This window comes from Hippoglossus stenolepis, chromosome 9, assembly GCF_022539355.2.
Source record: "Hippoglossus stenolepis isolate QCI-W04-F060 chromosome 9, HSTE1.2, whole genome shotgun sequence".
Taxonomy (NCBI): domain Eukaryota; kingdom Metazoa; phylum Chordata; class Actinopteri; order Pleuronectiformes; family Pleuronectidae; genus Hippoglossus; species Hippoglossus stenolepis.
The window spans coordinates 28044481-28062495 of NC_061491.1; the positions used below are offsets into that span (position 1 = coordinate 28044481).

The window sequence follows — 18015 nt, forward strand, 5'->3', positions numbered from 1 at the left end:
GCTGCCCGACACACGTTTCCGGTGCGCGGTCAAAAGCAGCGGAAACGCTTCCCGAGCTGCCCCCGGTGTCACCTCGCTCTTGGTCCGGGCTCGCCTCCGGTGCGCCGCCGCTGCTCGGGCTCGCAGTCTCGGGGATGATGCTGCTGCCGCTGCCGCCGCGGAGGTGATGGAGCTCGGGCACACGCGCGGACAAGTGTCGCACAGAGTTTGAGACAAAGAGCCGGAGCTTCGAGCCGCGTCCCCGCCCGGTGCCGCCCGCTGGACGGGCTCTTGCTGGACCCCAGGCCGGAGGAGGGTAAAGAAAGTGTCGCTGAACATGAAGCTGCTGAAGCCGAGCTGGGTGAGCCACAACGGTGAGAGCCCGCGGGACCCGCCGGAGCAACTTGGGCTTTTGTTGTCGGGAGGTGGTGGTGGTGGGGGGATCCGCGGGGCTCGACGGCGGAGCTCCACACGAGCTCCTCCCGGGGGATGAACTCCTCCGAACCGGGTCAAAGTCAACAAGTGAAAACACACCTGCTGTTCGCAGCGCGGCAGCTTCTCTGCCATCTTAATGTTTGCTAACCGGAGCTAGCTCGTTAGCCTGTTAGCTTCCCCCTGCTAGCTCCACTTACCTGCCGCAGCCTCCAAGTTGCCCCCTCGCCCTGACTCCATCTTACATCCCGACGCCCCGAACGAGCCCGCCTGGGTTCTAGTCCCGGTTCTGGGGGGGTCCACGTGGAGCGGACCCGCGGCTGCTCGGGTCGTGGGAGCTGTCAGTCGGTGGAGTTCACCGCCGGAGAGGAGTTGAGGTTCAGGGCGAAGCTAACGAGCTGATGGAGGCTGGAGCGAGTCGGAGGAGAAGACGAGGAGTTAAACACGGAAGAGTCTTCACCTCGTCACCTTCAGACCTTAACTAACTGGATATATATACACACATAAACACAAACACACATAAACACACAAACACACAACTAGCAGGTTAACAGAGTCGTGATGACACTACTGCTAATGATGACAATAACCATGTTTATCTGTGTTTCTTATAAAACAACTCACATTTCACAATAACAACAAAAGTAACTCAATAAGGACAAATATTCACACAAATCCAGTGGTTACAGATAATAAAAATACAATAGAACCTTTTGATAATCCAACAGATGCTTCTTGTTGATAAATAACAAAGGAAAATTGATAAATGTTCATATAACTGACATATTTTACAGCAAATGTGATAATAATAATGATAAAAGCAACATTACAGTGTTAACTACATGAGACGCAACAATATAAGTGAAGTTATTTACATATATGAATTTAACGGAACCCTGCAACCATCAGATATATATTTTTGTGAAATGTCTTTAACAACATGTCAGAGGGATTTGTTCTCCATTTAAATCTTAATATATCATAACTGACACTGACAGAACAGAAGGCAGGTTAACATTGTAATATTAATATTACAGTTTATTTCTATACAAACTTTTTATACATGAGATTCATCTAAAACTGTTTCACAACAACAAAACAGATTGACTTATTAAGAAATACATATTTGCACATGTAGCAGTAATAAAAGGCGGCATGGTGGTGCAGTGGTTATCACTGTCGTCTCACAGCGAGATGGTTCCCAGTCCGAACCCCAGACAAACCGCCTGAAGCCAAGTGAAACTAATAGTGGGTCAAATTTAATGTTTTCTCCCTGAACACCTACTTTTTCTTCTCCTCTTATTATAATAACCTGTTTGTGTTGTTGAAGTTCACTCGTTTCACGTTGTGTTTCTCAGGCAAACCCATATTTTCAGTGGACATTCATCCTGATGGCACAAAGTTTGCCACTGGTGGACAAGGTAAGAGACCTGCTTCACTGGTTTGTTCTGAAATGGACATTTGTCTTTGAGGATCCACATTTAGATAAATATAGATATGTACACTTTTTAAAACTTGCACTGAATGTATATCATGATATTTTAATCCTGTAGTTTCAGGTTATAGATTTATTTATGTGTGAGGTTTTCAGATGAATCTCCTGAACCCTTATAAGTGTTTTGGAGGGAGTTGTCTTCACCACTGTCATGACACAGAAAGTCAGCTGTGTGTGTGTGTGGGTGTGGGTTGTGTATTTTGTGTATGTTGTTTTTTCTAAGTGTTGTTTTTGTTTCCAGGGGAAGATTCTGGAAAGGTGATGATCTGGAACATGGCGCCGGTCCTCAGGGAGGAGGACGAGAAGAACGAAAGTATTCCCAAAATGCTTTGCCAGATGGACAATCACCTAGGTAACCAGCCTCATTGTAATATCTGTTGTTGTATGTCGAGTCAGATCATCCTGTTGAGCGTAGAAATGTAATATTTGTTGATTAATACACCACAGGTCTTCAGGTTCTTATCCATGAGTGATTTCTTTTGGTTTATTGAGTAAAATACTGCAACGATTCTTCTGCTCAGAAATGTCTTGTGTTGCAAAAGTCGTGTTCTGACGTCAAACTATCAAAGTTAACACGAGTGTGTGTCTGTGCAGCGTGTGTGAACTGTGTGCGCTGGTCCAACAATGGACTGTACCTGGCATCAGGAGGAGACGACAAGCTGGTCATGGTGTGGAGGAGAGCTGCGTACGTACAAACACACAATCAGCAAATACACATGAGGCTTTTTCAACAAAACAAGTAGAGATGATACCAAAACTGTAGTAGTTGATACTGATATCATGAAATTTGCATGATTCTCAATACAAATTCATGATAACAACAGTGGCCTTCAAGTCATAAATGCAAATAAAAGACTTTACATTATAAAACAGAAGAGTGGCATGTAGGAAAATTATGATACGAGTTCAGGTATCACTCAATGACTAAGAAAACAGCTGAGGCTTCACACGCAATGTACTAACACACACACACACACACACACACACACACACACACACACACACACCCATATACTCGAGTGCAAAGGATCAGTTCTTGTCCCTGTTCTGTTCCCTGAAGAGTCAGAGCTGCTCGTTTGTGTTGACTGTGTGTGTGTGTGTGTGTGTGTCTGCTTGTGTGTGTCTCTGCAGATTCATCGGTCCGAGCACAGTGTTCGGGTCGAGCAGTAAACTGGCCAACGTGGAGCAGTGGAGGTGTGTCACCATCCTGAGGAATCACACCGGAGGTAAGACGACAATAAATCATGCAGCATGTACACACACTATGTTCCCACAAATTACACAACGAGTCAGATGTGCAGGTGAACACTGTAACACACATACAAACACATGTGAACACATCACTGACCCTTTTCACACAAACTAGTATCTTAACTAGTAACATTTTAACTTTGACTTTTCTCTAGACTCACACAGTGATATCTGATTGTGTGTCTGTGTGTGTGTGTGTGTTGTAGATGTGATGGACGTGGCCTGGTCTCCTCATGACGTGTGGCTGGCCTCCTGCAGCGTCGACAACACCATCGTCATCTGGAACGCTCGTAAATTCCCAGGTAGGAGACTCTGCTCCGACATTACAGCTGCAGCGTCACGGATAAAGCTAAATGCTCGACTGGTTACACGGAGGCGGGGATCCATCAAGAGTTGATTTCATTTCATCATTCATTTATTTAAAAGCTGCCATGATAGTTTATAAGTATTTTGTTTAAATGAATCTGTACTTTTTGTTATTTAATCCAGTGCTGCTTGTCGTTGGAGCAGGATTTATTTCTTGGCGTCTCTTCATCCATGTCCCCCTGTCTCTCTGTGTCTCCAGAGATGGTCACATGTCTGCGGGGACACACTGGGCTGGTGAAAGGCCTGACCTGGGACCCGGTGGGGAAGTACATCGCCTCCCAGGCCGACGACCACAGCCTCAAAGTATGGAGGACGATGGACTGGCAGATGGAGGCCAACATCACCAAACCCTTCAACGAGGTACAGAGACACACGTTTGTACTTAGAGGAAACCTTCGTGCTCATCCTGTGTTTTCACTCATTTCTTCAGGTTGATATTTCTGTATCTTCTGTCCTGTTACACAGTTTCACTCTCTTCTCTCTCTCTCTCTCTCTCTCTGTGTGTCTCAGTGCGGCGGGACGACCCACGTCCTGCGTCTGTCCTGGTCCCCGGACGGTCAGTATCTGGTGTCGGCTCACGCCATGAACAACTCCGGCCCCACGGCCCAGATCGTGGAAAGGGACGGCTGGAAGACCAACATGGACTTCGTGGGTCACCGCAAAGCTGTCACCGTGGTGGTGAGGACGTCTTACCCTCGTCTTCGTTCATTTGAAGATTCTCTTCCTTGTCCACGTTCTGACGTTTCTGTTTCTTCTCTGCAGAAATTCAACCCAAAGATCTTTAAGAAGAAACAGAAGAACGGCAGCTCCCCGAAACCCAGCTGTCCGTACTGCTGCTGCGCCGTCGGCAGCAAGGACCGGTCGCTCTCAGTCTGGGTCAGTTTGGTTTTTTAAAGTTTACGGCTGATGCAGGTCCCTCATGTTTAAAGATTTCATTCCTCACTTGTGTTTGTGATGATTTTTAATCTGCTCAGACAAAAACAGCTTCCACAGAGATGATCCATCTCAGTAAAAACATAAACTTATAAAAAAGGAATAAAGTTCCTGATTCTCAATTGGTTGACATGACTCTGATTAGTCTGATCACGGAGCAGTTCACACTCCACGACTTCCTGTCTATGATCACGAGTCTGCAGTCGTTGTGAGTTCATACCCGACCGACCTGCGACAGGAGGTCACACACTCTACGACCTTTCACCAGAAGAAACCTTGACTAGTTCGTCCAGTCTGGACTTTGTGCCGCCTGCACGCCGTCCTGCGCTCTGACCGGCTGTAGTCGTCTGCCATATGTCGGAGGAGGCAACGTGTTCTCGAGCCTCTTGAGTCAATCTGAGTTCCAAAATTGTTAGCGAGTGGAAAATTTAGTTAAAAGCGTGTAGTGTGAATTAGACATTAGAGACGACCTCCGTGTTCAATAGAATGTTCCTCACCTCATTTTCGTCAAACGAGGGAGAAAACATGACGGGGTCACGAGTGTCCTAACGTCTTTCCTCTCTCTCTCTCTCTCCAGCTGACCTCCCTGAAGCGCCCCCTGGTGGTCATTCACGATCTCTTCGATAAATCGATTATGGACATCTCCTGGTGAGTTACTCCTGCCACACATACACAAGAGTCTGTGCCTGTTTCCCTGAATCTGTCATCAGTGAAAGACCCAAAACTGGTGTGTGTGTGGTGTGTGTGTGTGTGTGTGTGTGTGTGTGTGTGTGTGTGTGTGTGTGTGTGTGTGTGTGTGTGTGTGTGTGTGTGTGTGTGTGTGTGTGTGTGTGTGTGTGTGTGTGTGTGTGTGTGTGTGTGTGTGTGTGTGTGTGTCAGGACTCTGACGGGTCTGGGGATGTTGGTGTGTTCCATGGACGGCACTGTGGCCTACCTGGACTTCTCACTGGATGAACTGGGAGACCCGCTGAGCGAGGAGGAGAAGGTAAGACTCGCATCAGAACACAGACACATTAAATTATTAAATCTCTGAACACAAAATCAATTGTTAGAGACGGAGAAGAGATTTTCACCGTCTGCAGAAGCTTCCATAGAAAACTGAAACATGACATTTACTTTGTGAGCACAGGAAAAACTACTGTGTGTTCTATCAAGCACCAAAAGAACCCAAATCAAAGTTCTCCACCTTCTTCCTCTGACGTACAGAACAGCATTCACCAGAACATCTACGGGAAGAGTCTGGCTATAACCAGCACCGAGGCTCAGCTCTCCACCACCATCATCGAGAACCCTGAGATGCTCAAGTACCAGCAGGAGCGACAGAACTCGGCCCAGGCCACCGCGGGGCCGGGCAGCGCCGGGCCCGAGTCCTCCGCCCCCAAGCTCAACAGCGTGATGAACGGAGAGTCTCTGGAGGACATCAGGAAGGTGGGAACTGAAATAAATCCTCTTCAAAGGGTCAAAGTCAGAAGTCTGAGGCATTTGAGAATGAATCATAATGAATTCATTGTATATTAATTCATTTCTTTCCATTAACATATTAAGTTTACAGGTTCACACACTGAAATGATGTTTAGGTTCAACGAGGTGTGAACGAGCCTTTAGATATTAGAGCAGTAGATACAGAGAATAGAAGCAGAACCAACAAGAGCAGAACTTGGCACGTGTTCAAATATTCATGGTTTTATAATTATTTTTTTTTATAACAAACACTTTTTCATGATATTTTTGGATCTTGAATTTCTCGGATGTGTCATTTTCCTGCAGAACCTTCTGAAGAAACAAGTGGAGACGAGAACCGCAGACGGCAGAAGACGGATCACGCCGCTGTGCATCGCTCAGCTGGACACGGGGTGAGTTTCAACGTCGTGGTCAGAACGGATCAGCTTCATGATGGAGCAGATGATCACTGTCCTTCTGTCTCTGCAGGGACTTCTCACCGGCTCTGTTCAACAGCGTCCCCATCCTGCCCTCGGGCTCCTCCATGTCCAATCATCTCACCCCTCAGCTCAGCTCTGACTCCAGCCCAGGACAGGCCTCCTCTCTGGGGCTGAGGCCCGGCATTGACCCCATGCTCACCTCGCCTGCAGCCGGCGGCCTCAAGGGCCTGGACGACATCAAAGACGGGTACGCAGAGCACTTCCATTTTCTTTTCTGTTGAATATGAATCACACATGAATATCGCTCTTGATTTTCCATCAACCTCTTGTTCCTTTCAGTGTGAAATCCACTCTGCTGCTCACCTCCGCCACCAAGATTGAGCCGATGAAAGCTTTGGACTCCAGGTTCACCGAGAGGTCAAAGGCCACGCCGGGGATCACGGCCGTCATCACCTCCATCTCTGGCCTCGTGCCTCTAGACAGGTCTCAGTTCAAGTGAAGTAGATTTAAAAAGTTCATAAATGTGATGGAGCAGAACTTTGAGAAGCAAAGAATCCGTTCACAAAACTAACTGAGACTTTTCTGTTTGTCCGTCAGGCCCAAAGACGGTATCTCTGTCCTGAAAGACGTAAAAGCCAAAGAAGATTCCAGCAGCGACAGCGAGGACAAGATGGCCACCATCAACAAAAACCTGTCGTTCAGCAAGAGGAAGCCGGAGCTGCTGATGGACGGAGCAGAGGTGGTGGAGAAGAGGAAGAAGGGACGGCCCAGGAAAGACAAAATAGCTGCTCCCAGTGCCCAACCCTTCGCTCAGGTAGAGACGGTGGCTGGAGGCTTCAGTGAATGATCAAATAACGAAAGATCCATTCATTCCTTTGAGTTAACATTAAAGTGAGAATGTGTAGGTGGTTTTTGGTGGGAGATGCTCTGTGATGCTGCAGAGATTGATGGCGGAGTGCGTTGTGCTTCCTCTTCCTGTCAGGTGACTCCTCCAGCGGAGCGGGAGCCGAGCAGAGTGACGGCTGCTCCAGCTCCTGTCGCTGTTCTCAGGCTCCCGACGCCAAAAACACAGAAATCCTTCAGTCTGCAGGTGAAACGCCGTCTGGTCGCCTGTGTCGTTATCTGTGGATTTAATATTTGTGTCCAACGTGAAGACCTTATTTCAGCCTGTCGGGTTAGAGCCCGTCTGGTTTGACTCGTCTTCCTGCCGTGGAAACGCAGACTTCTGATGTGAAGGAGCCTTTTGTTCCTTAAAGGTTGTTCTGGCTGAAACTGAAGTCATTAATGGAAAGTGTGTGTTTGTGTGAAGGTGAGCATGGAGCCGTCGGTGTTCCTGGAGGTGGAGAACGAGGTGTCGGTGGTGGCCGGTTCAAAGCTCAGTCAGCTGCGATGCTCCAGAGACGGACGAGACTGGAACACGCTGCTGCCCAGCTCAGTGGTCACTGCTGCAGGAAGCAGGTGGAGGCTCCACCCACACGACACACAGATGATGAGTCTTCAGTCGATTCTGTTTTTTTCCTGTTCATCAACAACACAAAATCATTTTTCTCCTGCTCCTCTTCTCCCTCAGTGACGTCCTTGCCGTCGCCTGCGAGGACAGGATGTTGTCTGTGTTCTCGTCCTGCGGTCGTCGGCTGCTTCCTGCCATCCAGCTGGGAACACCTGTGTCCGCTCTGCACTGCGCGGCCCACTTCGTCATGGCTCTGACGGCCGGAGCGGCGCTCTCCGTCTGGTCAGTGCTCGTGCATGTTGTCTTTATTCAGGATGTTCACATTCACAGATTCATTGATGGAGACGGTTGTTCTTTTCCACCGGTTCCAGTTTATTCATCTGTTGTTTGTCTTTGCAGGGACGTTCAGAAACAGAAGGCGCTGGTGAAGAACGAGTCTCTGAGGAACATTTTATCTGGTGAGAAACACTGTGGGAAAAACACTTTGAAAATCAGAACATAAACAACAGGGTTTTATTTTAGTGTTAATTTAAAATGTGTTCTTTCAGTGTTTCATAATTAATTAAACCAATGTTTTAGATGTTAAACGATTGATTTATTAATAATCTTGAGTCTGAAGAGTCCAGTCGTGTTGTTTGTCTCTAAAAAGCTCTTGTTTGCAGGTGTTGACATCTCGGTGTCTCAGTCTCTGCTGACTCAGCAGGGGGTCCCCGTCATCGGACTCTCCAACGGGAAGTCGTACTGCTTCAGCTCCTCGCTGGAGACTTGGTGAGACCCTGAACTGCACTGGTTTGGTTTGTGTGTTTTGTTTGATGGTCGTGTTCAGAAATGTTGGACATAACAAGTAAGAAGAAACAGATGAGGGTCACGTATCCACCTTTTGTGAATCATGGACAGATGCTCAGGAAATGTGGAAACTATCATCTTGGCCTTAAAGGTTCAGTGTGTAGTTTATGAATCCTAATGATTTCCACGATTTGACTCAACGACCTGTTCTCCGTCTCTCTCAGGACTCTGATAGCAGATAAAGGAGACTCGCTGGTTCAGTGTGCAGACTTCAGGAGCTGCCTACCTTCCCATGATGCACCTGTGACCTCGGGGCCACTGGCTGTAATGCAGGGACGCAACCTCAAGTACGACAGATTTTTAATCTCTGATTGTCTTCATTCAAAATCAATGTGTCCTCAGTTATAAGACCAGGCATCAAACTGAGTCACCGGGGGATTCAAACCTTCATGTCAGTCCACTGATGATAAACTCTCTGGTCCCTGCAGTGCTGGTCGTCTGGCGTCCCGTCTCTCCTCCACGCCTCACCACCTGCAGCAGAGCATGACGCTGGCCTTCCTAGAGAACCAGCTGGCGGCGGCTCTGACCCTGCAGTCGGCGCAGGAGTATCGTTACTGGCTGCTCATCTACGCCCGATTCCTCGTCAACGAAGGTTCGGAACCATTTCTGTCTCATCACTTACGACCACGACTATGTGACTGTGTAGATGAAGTGTGAAGAAGTCAATACTTCCTCTGATAGTTTGTGTGTCTTCCTCCAGGCTCCGAGTTTCGTCTAAGAGAACTCTGCAAGGAGCTGCTGGGTCCCGTCCACAAATCTGCTGCCACATCCTGGGAGCCCACGACTCTGGTACGTTTACGAGCCGTTCGTCGGTTAACACGTTACGACCTGAGGTGTCGGAAAGAAACTCTGAAACCTTCTACCAGTTTCTGAGGAGAGACGAAAGACCAACGTTTACAAAAACTTTAATGTCTTAGTGTCTGAGGCAGAAAGAAAAACATTTAATAGCTTAAACATTTGTCTTTCATTGTAAATCATCTCTAAACTTCATGAAGGCTTTGTCAGGAATCGTCTGGGTCAGAATCTTCTTAGTTATTGTCATCGTTGTTTTCGTTAATGAAACTCTGCTGTAATCTGATTCGATATCGCTCCCGTCATTTAGATTCTCGTCCATTGTCTCAAACGCTTCTTTGAAACTTAGACTAAGAGCCTTTCTCCTTTGCCACGAGTATCTCAGCGAATCACACTGAATTTCATCAGTCACATGTCTTGAATACAACAAACACGTACACCTCTCATGCGGCTGTAAAGGGAGAAGCATGCAGACATCGCACCCGGTCTTAAAGGTTCAGGTCTTAAAGGTTCAGGTCTTAAAGGTTCAGGTCTTAAAGGTCTAAATACGAACTGTCCTTATTGAGGTGCATCGTATCTGTGAACGCTGTTTACACCTCGGGCTCTGTCACCATGGAAACGGCCGCTCACTGCTTGGTCCCCTGTGTTTTCAGGGTCTTCGTAAGCGGGAGCTGCTCCGGGAGGTTTTACCCGTCATCGGAGAAAACCTGCGCTTCCAGAGGCTGTTCACGGAGTACCAGGACCAGCTGGAGCTGCTGCGCAACAAATAACACACAGACTGACGCACACCGGGACTCGTCGTGGAACTAGTTTGGCTCGGCTCGGCTCGGGTAAACTCTGACTGTTTCATCTTGGGAAGCTTGAAACGCTGTTGAGGCCGAGGCCCGTCGCAGCTTCTACGCACTGGGACGTTTCAGTGCCGTCGCTCACTGGGGACAAATGGGTGCTTCTTTTTTTTTTCTTCTTATCACATTTTTTCACTAACGTCTTTTGTCTGTTTTCTGAGCTATGCACCTCCCTCCTGCTAATCATGAACTTACGAAGAGAAACACAGAGACTGAGGACTTCCTGCTACTCTCCTCTACTCAGAGAGAGAGCTGAGCTGAGACGCTGGTAAAGACCAATATGAATCAGAATGAGGTAAAGGAGCAATATGCTTGTACCAAAGTGATGCCTTCATGTGTAGAAGTGAACACACACCAGTTTCTGCCGGGTGGAGAACACGGAGGGCGTCGGGCTGAACGCCGCAGCGAGAACATGAACTCCACGCCTCCACTGTGCTGACGGACAGGATGGATCTCTGGGAAACGGAGTCAGAAAAGGGATCTCAGATATTAAAGTGATTTTACTTTGCTACTGATTCAAATCAATAAAAAGTGTAAGTCAAGGAAAACAAAAAAACAGTGTAGATGTTAGAAATTGAACTGGACTGATTTCACATTTGGAGTCCGAGTCAGGCTCCGTCCACACGGACACGTTCTAGTTCTTTAAGTCATTGGTATTGTTGCCATGGTTAATCAGAGTAAACGCTGCCGACCTCGTTTTAGTTTAAAGTCTTTGTGTTTGACTCTGAAACTGAGACTTTAGTAAACGATGACACGTTCTCTTCCTGATTGGTTCTCATCAGTCACATGACTCGACTACCAGTGGTGAACACAAAGCGTCGCTAACACTTCCTGTCGGTAACAGTTCCACCTCGTCGTCGCTCGGAGAAAAGAAATCCCTGCTCTGACTTTAGAGTATTTTCTGTTACTAAGCGACCAACTACAGAGACAATCTACTTCCTGTTTACATCACATGACCTGTGTAGGTGGACGGTCATGTGATGTGTGTGTCATCGTGGTTGGAGAAAACGTTTTGTTGTGGACGGAGCCCAAATGGTAACAAACAGAAATCTTTCTCAGATGTGCAGCTTCATTCGTTCGTCACATCTTCAGCTGCTTCTGTTTTAGATACGTTGTTGATGCTGGACGCCATTTTTTACTTTAAGCAACAGTTTGAAGTCATGTTACACTTTTTCATCAGCGGCTCAAAACTCTAAAAGATCAACTGAGGATCTAACGGTGAATGAGCTTATTAAACACGTCACACTTTATTGTGATGGATAAATGAAAGTTTCAATCAGTTCTTAATCTTTTTCACATCGTATTTACTGTAGAAACGTTCCCGTCTCGTCCTGCACGTGTTTCTCTGAAAACTCAGACCTGGACTGAAATGTTTTCTTCCACCAACACGTGAAGGTTCAACGGACTGAGCAGAATCCACTTTTAACCACTTTGCATCATGAACATTCAAGTGTCAAAGTCTCACGTGTCCCAGTTCGTCTGAAACTCCGTCGCCATCCAACACTATCACTTCTGCTCGTTGACTCTGAATCGACGTCGGAGCATCTGAGCGTTCAGAGGTCGTAGCGTCGTCTTATTCTTCAGATCATGCGAGCGTCAGTTAATCAGACAGAACCAGTGCAGAAAGGTTATATCGATTCTGTAAATAAGCTCCAGTTAGAAACGCAGCCGACACTTTTATAGGCTGATCCTTTATTCTTTTTGTTTTTTTGCTGCACCTGTTTTCATTTTGTATCATGTGCCGGTAAAAACCACTGAAAATCAGATTTTCAGGACTTATGGGGGAAAAGTTGTTTATTTTTGTCTCACATCCATTAACTTGACATTTTAACAGGTTTCCAACTTCACTTGAAGAATTAAAGTTCTTGTGTTTGTCTGCAGCAGCTCAGTGTGTGTGTGTGTGTCTGTGTGTGTGTGTGTGTGAATCCCCTCTGTACAGCATTTCTTCTTCTTTCTTTTTTTCCGTTTGTCATTTTTAAATGTTTGTACAAGGCAAATTTCTTTTGTTTCCATTTTCTATAAGAAAAGAAAAAAATGAGCGGAATCTTTTTTGCTTTTGATGAAAGAAACTTAAAATTAAACAAATGAGGAACATTTGGGTTTTTGGTCGTTTTTCTTCACTTATGTTTCAGTGTTGAAACAAAGTCAAAATGCTTCTTACGGGAACTTCTGGAGTTAACATGATATTGTCATGTTAATATGCTAATGTATCATAGCTAATGTGAATGTTAGCATGTTAACATCTAATGTCTAATGTTTTCCTCTTCACTTCATTTAACACTTTAAGATCAATCATTAACTATTTCCACGTTTGGACCTTGACATCAACTTCTGTGTAGATTTTACTTGTTTGAGAAAATCCACTTTGTTTCGATCAGTTCTCGTCAATACGCCATTAAATTCTATTTTTGTTATAAATTGAATCTATAGTTTAAATATTACCTGTTTATTATAGCGATAAGATAATAGGATCCTTTATTAGTCCCACAACAGAATAGAATTGTTAAACATCACATGGTTGGTTTTTGAATTGCAAAAAAAAGGTGACCAGACTTTAAAATTAAACATTTTATTTGTATTAAATTATGATTCCAACTTGCCTTTGAAACAGAACCAAAGATTTAACACTTTGAACATTTCCTCCTATAACTTTTCCACTGTTTTTTATTTAATCATCTTGAATTCTGAGGTGAGTTAAACCCTGAGAGCTTCAACTCGACGTCTTTACACGAACAAGCAGCCGTTCACGTGACTGGAGGTGATTTAACAGAAGTGATTCCTCCGTCTGAAGCTGGTTTGGGATCAGTCTGGAGCTCGGCCTCTTCAGGCTCTGAGGTCAGGCTGCACGTGTCAGAGGTTGGCGTTGATGCCGACCCAGTGTCTGATGAGCTGGTGAGCGATGGTCTGTCTGGGGGGGACGACGAAGGTCGGAGGTTCTCCTCTGAACAGGGAGTCGATCACCTGCAGAGAAAACATCCAATAGAGATCGTCTCGACGTGTTTCATAAAGATCTCTTCTCCTGCTCTACGTCACATTCTGCTTTAATACAGAATCTGGGCTCTGTTGATATTAAAGTTGTGAACGAGGCTGAAAACTAGTTTACTGAAATTTTAAATGATCGGTTTTATAAAACTAGAGATGAAGATCAAAGCTTTTTTCAGGTCTTAGTATTTAACTCAAAGATATAAACATTTATATGATCCTTGACAAGAAAAACGTTCCTCACCTCATATAATTGTTATATGACTGTAGCATATTTACATCATACTTAGTATTTGTATAGATTGTAAATATGTGTAGTTAAAAATATCCTTTAGTTGTAATACCAGTAATTTTACTAAAGTGAAAATGAACAAATCTTTGATTTCAACTGAACCAACGTCTTCACAGCCTGAGCCGATCGTCTGATGAAGAGCATGAGAAGCAGCTGAAAGCTCCAGTGAGTTATAAGTTATAATGTTTGTCATCAGTAATATTGAAACTTATCATTCTCATTATTATGAATATTCTTATTGTTATTTACAGTATTTCTCTTCTGTGGCTGTACCTGTTGCCGTGGGAACCACCGGGCCTCCTCGATCTCGTTCTCGTCCACCTTGATGTCGGTCGACATGGCGACAGCGAGGCAGCCGATCATGAGGTTGGAGGGCATCGGCCACGGCTGACAGGAGACGTACTGAACGGGTCCGACCTTCACGCCGCTCTCCTCCTCCACCTCCCTCCTCACCGCCTCCTCCATCGTCTCCCCTGCAGGCGCACGGGGGGTGTGAGTGTGTGTGTTGTGTGTGTGTATGTGTGTGTACCTGTGTGTGTGTGAGAGTTACCAGGCTCTATGAAACCAGCCAGACAGGAGAACAGGCCGACAGGAAAGATCTTCTTCCTTCCCAGTAAACACTGGTTTCCATCAGGATGAATCACCAGCATGATGACGACCGGGTCTGAAGACACAGAGAAACTGAATTCATCCAGTCATCATCTCTGTGGTTTCATCCTTTAAGGACTCATATAAAACTGTAGTTACTGTTGATATTAATAATATTTAGTAACTGGCCACCACCACCTGCACTTCAGGTGATTGATTCATTAAAAACGGAACTAAATGACGTCAGCTCGTCACCACGACATCAAACATTCAAATCTTTCTCATTCAAATAAGTAATTCTCCATAAAAGACGTGAAAAACCTGAATTAAAATGTGCCCTTTGAAATGAACAAGTTAATAATGAATGATTCGAGTTATCCAGCTGACGTCCTGCTCCCGGCTGACGTACCGACTCGTGGGTAGCAGGTGTTGTGAACGCCCCTCAGGCTCCTGCAGTCGGCGTTCAGGCAGCTCCTCTTGTGTCCGGCCTCCTCCGGCCGCGTGCCGCTGCCGCACGTCGGACAGAAGCTGTAGCGGCTGTGCCACGCCAGCACCGCGCGAGCCTGGGCCACCACGCCTGGAGACCGGGAGCCAGAGCAAAGTCAAACAACTGGAGACACAAGTCGTATAGAAATTCATTTAGATAAATAACATCGATCTTCCTCACCGGCCTCTTCCTCGCTCAGCTTCAGCAGATCCCTGTTCGGTGTCTTCGGGAACAAACAGTTCTTTTCTCTGCAGCGTTTCAGAAGTTCAGCTGCGTCTTCATCTGTGCCGACGGCAAACCAGGCTGGAGGCTCCTTACCGACCCCCTGAGGAGGAGAGGAGGAGGAGGAGGAGGGTTTCTTCCTCCTCTCCACTCCTAAGAAGACGAGCACAGTGGCAGGCTCCTGGAGAAGATCTCTCACGGCCTCACACCTGAACCGACACAGCTTCATTCTCCCCTGTTGGAGTCAGAATCACCATCAAAAGTCTTTAAAGACTGAAACATCTCTTCATCGTTCTGTTGTTAAGTCGTTAAGTGACTTTCAGACCTTAGTCTTCATCAGGTTAATATCAGAACATCAGTGTTTCCTACGATGGTTTCACTCTGGTACCTCTGAGCCGTCGTCCTCGGAGCAGCTGACCATGGGGCTGAGGCTGGAGAACAGCAGGTAGACGGTCTCTGCGTCTCTCTGTCTCCCCTCCATCCACTCTGTGTCCGTCCTCTTCGCGCTCAGCCGGTCCAGCGTCTCCCTGCTGAAGTAGTTCTCCTGCGGGACGAGGTCGGAGCCCGGCAGCACTCGCAGGCAGCCGTCGTCCGTCCGCCCCAGGAGGTTGGAGATGTGCCTGTGGCCCCAGAACTTGGCGACGTCGTAGGCGGTTTGTGACGAAGGGTTCACGGAGAACTTGTCACAGCTGGAAGATGAAGGATGGAAAAGGTTCAAGTCTTTCTCAGCTTGGGACTGTTTTTAGATCTTCATCATTTAAACTGAACATTTCTTTTTATAAAAACTGATAAATATTTGTCAGAGGCCAAATGATCAGCTCCTCTGCAGCTCTACACATGTTTTATTGTAGTTTATTTCAGTTCTCGTTTTAATCTTTAATAGTTTTAATATTCTCTCAGTTACAGATTAGAGCTTTGTTAAACTCGTAGTTTATACTTTCTTTCATTGCTCATTTTCGCCTCTTTCAGCTTCTGATTCCTGTTTAATTACTTTCTCACTTGAGCATATTTATCTTTTATGATCCTTCAATCGGCTCGATTTGTAAAACAACCGTTTGCGAAGGTCTTTACCAGAACAACTGAATTCTGTGCTGCTGTAGTTAAAGTGAGATAAGAGTAAGATCAATAAGAATGAGTTAGCAATGAAACAAAGACTTTGGATAAAAGTATAAAACTAGTAAAAGGTATAAAAATAAATAAATATATAAAATCCCTCCTCAGTGATACAGGAAGTGACGTGAAGACACTAAACCAGAGTAATGTGATCAAGTACATTACAGTAGTCCAGGCTCAGATTGTAAGTATTACAGTACAACTGTGTACTGGTGGATGTGGAGAGTGTAACGTCCGTGTCACATTAGGTAGAAGCTCTGTATTGACTCATGATGATAAATACTTGTATATACCCACGTGACAGCAGCTCCTCCGCCACATGAAAGTGTCCGTGGCGAGCGGCGAGCATCAGCGCTGTCCAGCCGCTGTTTCCTGTCTGGTTGATGAGCGAGGGGACGCGGGACAGCAGCGAGGTCACCTGGGTGACGTGTCCTCTGGCTGCAGCGTCCAGAAACTTCTCCTGCAGCTCCTCCTCAGCACTCGGCGGGACGCTCATCGTTCAGGCTCCCAGAGGATGAACCGGAGTCAAACTGATCTGAGGACACGTTTCTACAGAATGATGAAGTTTTAAAAAGTTAGTACTTTTACATATAACATTTTAGTGCTGGTCTTTGATGAGTAAAAGAACATTATCAGTACATGTCTTTTAAGTAGTGGAATGTTTTTATACAGTATATTGTGAGTATATTTGCATCAGTAATATTTTCAGTACATGTTTTTATGAGTAATGGAGTATTCAGTAGTACACATTGTTTACTTGTAAGAGTATTTCTACCACTGTCGCAATATTACTTAAACGTATAACACTTTCATGCTTGTCTTATAAGAAATTGATTATTTTTTAAGTAATTTTACTTAAAAACGTAATATAATTTACTAGTTATGGAGTATTTCTTACAGTGTAGCTTTAGTATATTATTTGTACTTTTACTTGTGCTATTAGTACAATTTTTTTTACTTGCAATTGGATATTTCTTACAGTGTCATATACAGTATATTTCCTACATTTTGCATGTCTTTTACTTTTAATGTAGTACTTTTAATTGCAGTGGAGTATTAGTAGGCACATGTTATTTACCTAGAATGTAGTATTTGTACTCGAACAACATTTCAAGTGCATGTCTTTTAGAAGTACTGTATATTACAGAGTGGTGAATATATATTACAGTGTGGTGATAATACGAATATAACGAGTCGTGTATTTTACAGTAGTATTAATACTTGTACTAAAGTACATCAGCTGGATTCTGCTCCTTTAAATATTCCTCCCGCCTGCTGCTCGTCCTCTCATTGGTGGACACAACTGTCAATCAAATCTCTCGCAGTTATAAAACGTTACAAAACAGCTGGAGAGAGAGACACGTGGTTCTGTTTTCATAACAGCAACAATAATACAAATAAAAACAACAATAACAATCATTAAATTAAATTGCTGCAGTCTCTGTGCGGAGTCATGTGACCTGTCGTTACGTCATCTACGTAAAACAAACCAGGAAACTGAAGAGAATCGAACGGAACTGCGGAAGATTCAGTTCGTTTGTTCTCAGCTGAGATTCAACCTGAAGTTAAACCTGAAGTTAAACCTGAAGTTAAACCAAACCTGAGGTTAATGTGGATTCAAACCTGGAATAAAACCAAAGATCAGACCTGAGATTCAACCTGGAATAAAACCTGAGAATCTGAGATGAACTGGTGTGAAACTGGTTTGAACCTGGTGTGAACGAACCTGAGTCTCTCGTTAGAAGCTGGTTCTCCTCTGATCTTCTTCAGTTAATCTGAATCTGAATCGTTGAAGGATCTTCGACCTTCAGCTTCATGAAGAAACTCGAGATGCGTTCAGGAACAGAAACCACTGCGATGCGTTCAGGGCCACACCACACCGCCGTAAACCACAGAGTTTAACCTGTTACTGAACAGGTTGAGGATAAAGTCCAGTTGCTACATATGATTCATTCATTCATCAATAGAGTTATTATTCATTCATTCATTCATCTTACGTAACGTTTCATTCACGAATATTCAAACAAAACTGGAGATTTTTACATTAAGAGAATAATAAATA

At 45.2% G+C, this 18015-nt stretch overlaps 2 protein-coding genes across 3 annotated transcripts; one reads left to right on the plus strand and one right to left on the minus strand.

The window, feature by feature from the left end:
• The first annotated feature begins 37 nt into the window (after positions 1 to 37).
• Positions 38 to 11108, plus strand: LOC118114672 (protein HIRA). 2 transcript variants are annotated; one of them, XM_035165230.2, is made up of 25 exons: positions 38 to 353; positions 1770 to 1832; positions 2148 to 2258; positions 2501 to 2591; positions 3038 to 3132; positions 3364 to 3459; positions 3723 to 3883; positions 4034 to 4201; positions 4286 to 4399; positions 5034 to 5104; positions 5336 to 5441; positions 5663 to 5884; positions 6224 to 6309; positions 6386 to 6583; positions 6676 to 6831; positions 6934 to 7150; positions 7319 to 7426; positions 7646 to 7794; positions 7907 to 8068; positions 8186 to 8244; positions 8449 to 8554; positions 8797 to 8919; positions 9061 to 9224; positions 9333 to 9421; positions 10078 to 11108. In XM_035165230.2, the coding sequence occupies exons 1-25, from the start codon at positions 317 to 319 to the stop codon at positions 10192 to 10194; spliced, it is 3069 nt and encodes a 1022-aa protein (XP_035021121.1). In that variant the 5' UTR covers positions 38 to 316; the 3' UTR covers positions 10195 to 11108. The 2 variants fall into 2 exon arrangements, with proteins under 2 accessions (XP_035021121.1, XP_035021122.1); XM_035165231.2 differs by having other exon boundaries at positions 6676 to 6819.
• Positions 11109 to 12822: 1714 nt separating this feature from the next.
• Positions 12823 to 17826, minus strand: nudt12 (nudix (nucleoside diphosphate linked moiety X)-type motif 12). Its single transcript, XM_035165298.2, has 8 exons — positions 17680 to 17826; positions 16247 to 16502; positions 15229 to 15529; positions 14799 to 15075; positions 14541 to 14708; positions 14094 to 14207; positions 13817 to 14016; positions 12823 to 13230 (listed from the first exon to the last, which is right to left on the minus strand). Exons 2-8 carry the CDS (start codon positions 16447 to 16449, stop codon positions 13120 to 13122), a joined length of 1374 nt encoding a protein of 457 aa, XP_035021189.1. The 5' UTR covers positions 16450 to 16502; positions 17680 to 17826; the 3' UTR covers positions 12823 to 13119.
• Between the last annotated feature and the right edge of the window lie 189 nt (positions 17827 to 18015).

Coding starts and splice junctions, on each gene's coding strand:
- LOC118114672 (XM_035165230.2), top strand. CDS start 317: ATGAAGCTGCTGAAGCCGAGCTGGGTGAGCCACAACG. Junction 4,400..5,033: donor ACCGGTCGCTCTCAGTCTGG/GTCAGTTTGGTT, acceptor CTCTCTCTCCAG/CTGACCTCCCTGAAGCGCCC. Junction 6,310..6,385: donor ATCGCTCAGCTGGACACGGG/GTGAGTTTCAAC, acceptor CTGTCTCTGCAG/GGACTTCTCACCGGCTCTGT.
- nudt12 (XM_035165298.2), bottom strand. CDS start 16,449: ATGAGCGTCCCGCCGAGTGCTGAGGAGGAGCTGCAGGAGAAGTTTCTG. Junction 14,709..14,798: donor GCTGAGCGAGGAAGAGGCCG/GTGAGGAAGATC, acceptor CCCGGTCTCCAG/GCGTGGTGGCCCAGGCTCGC. Junction 14,017..14,093: donor GGCTGGTTTCATAGAGCCTG/GTAACTCTCACA, acceptor GTGCGCCTGCAG/GGGAGACGATGGAGGAGGCG.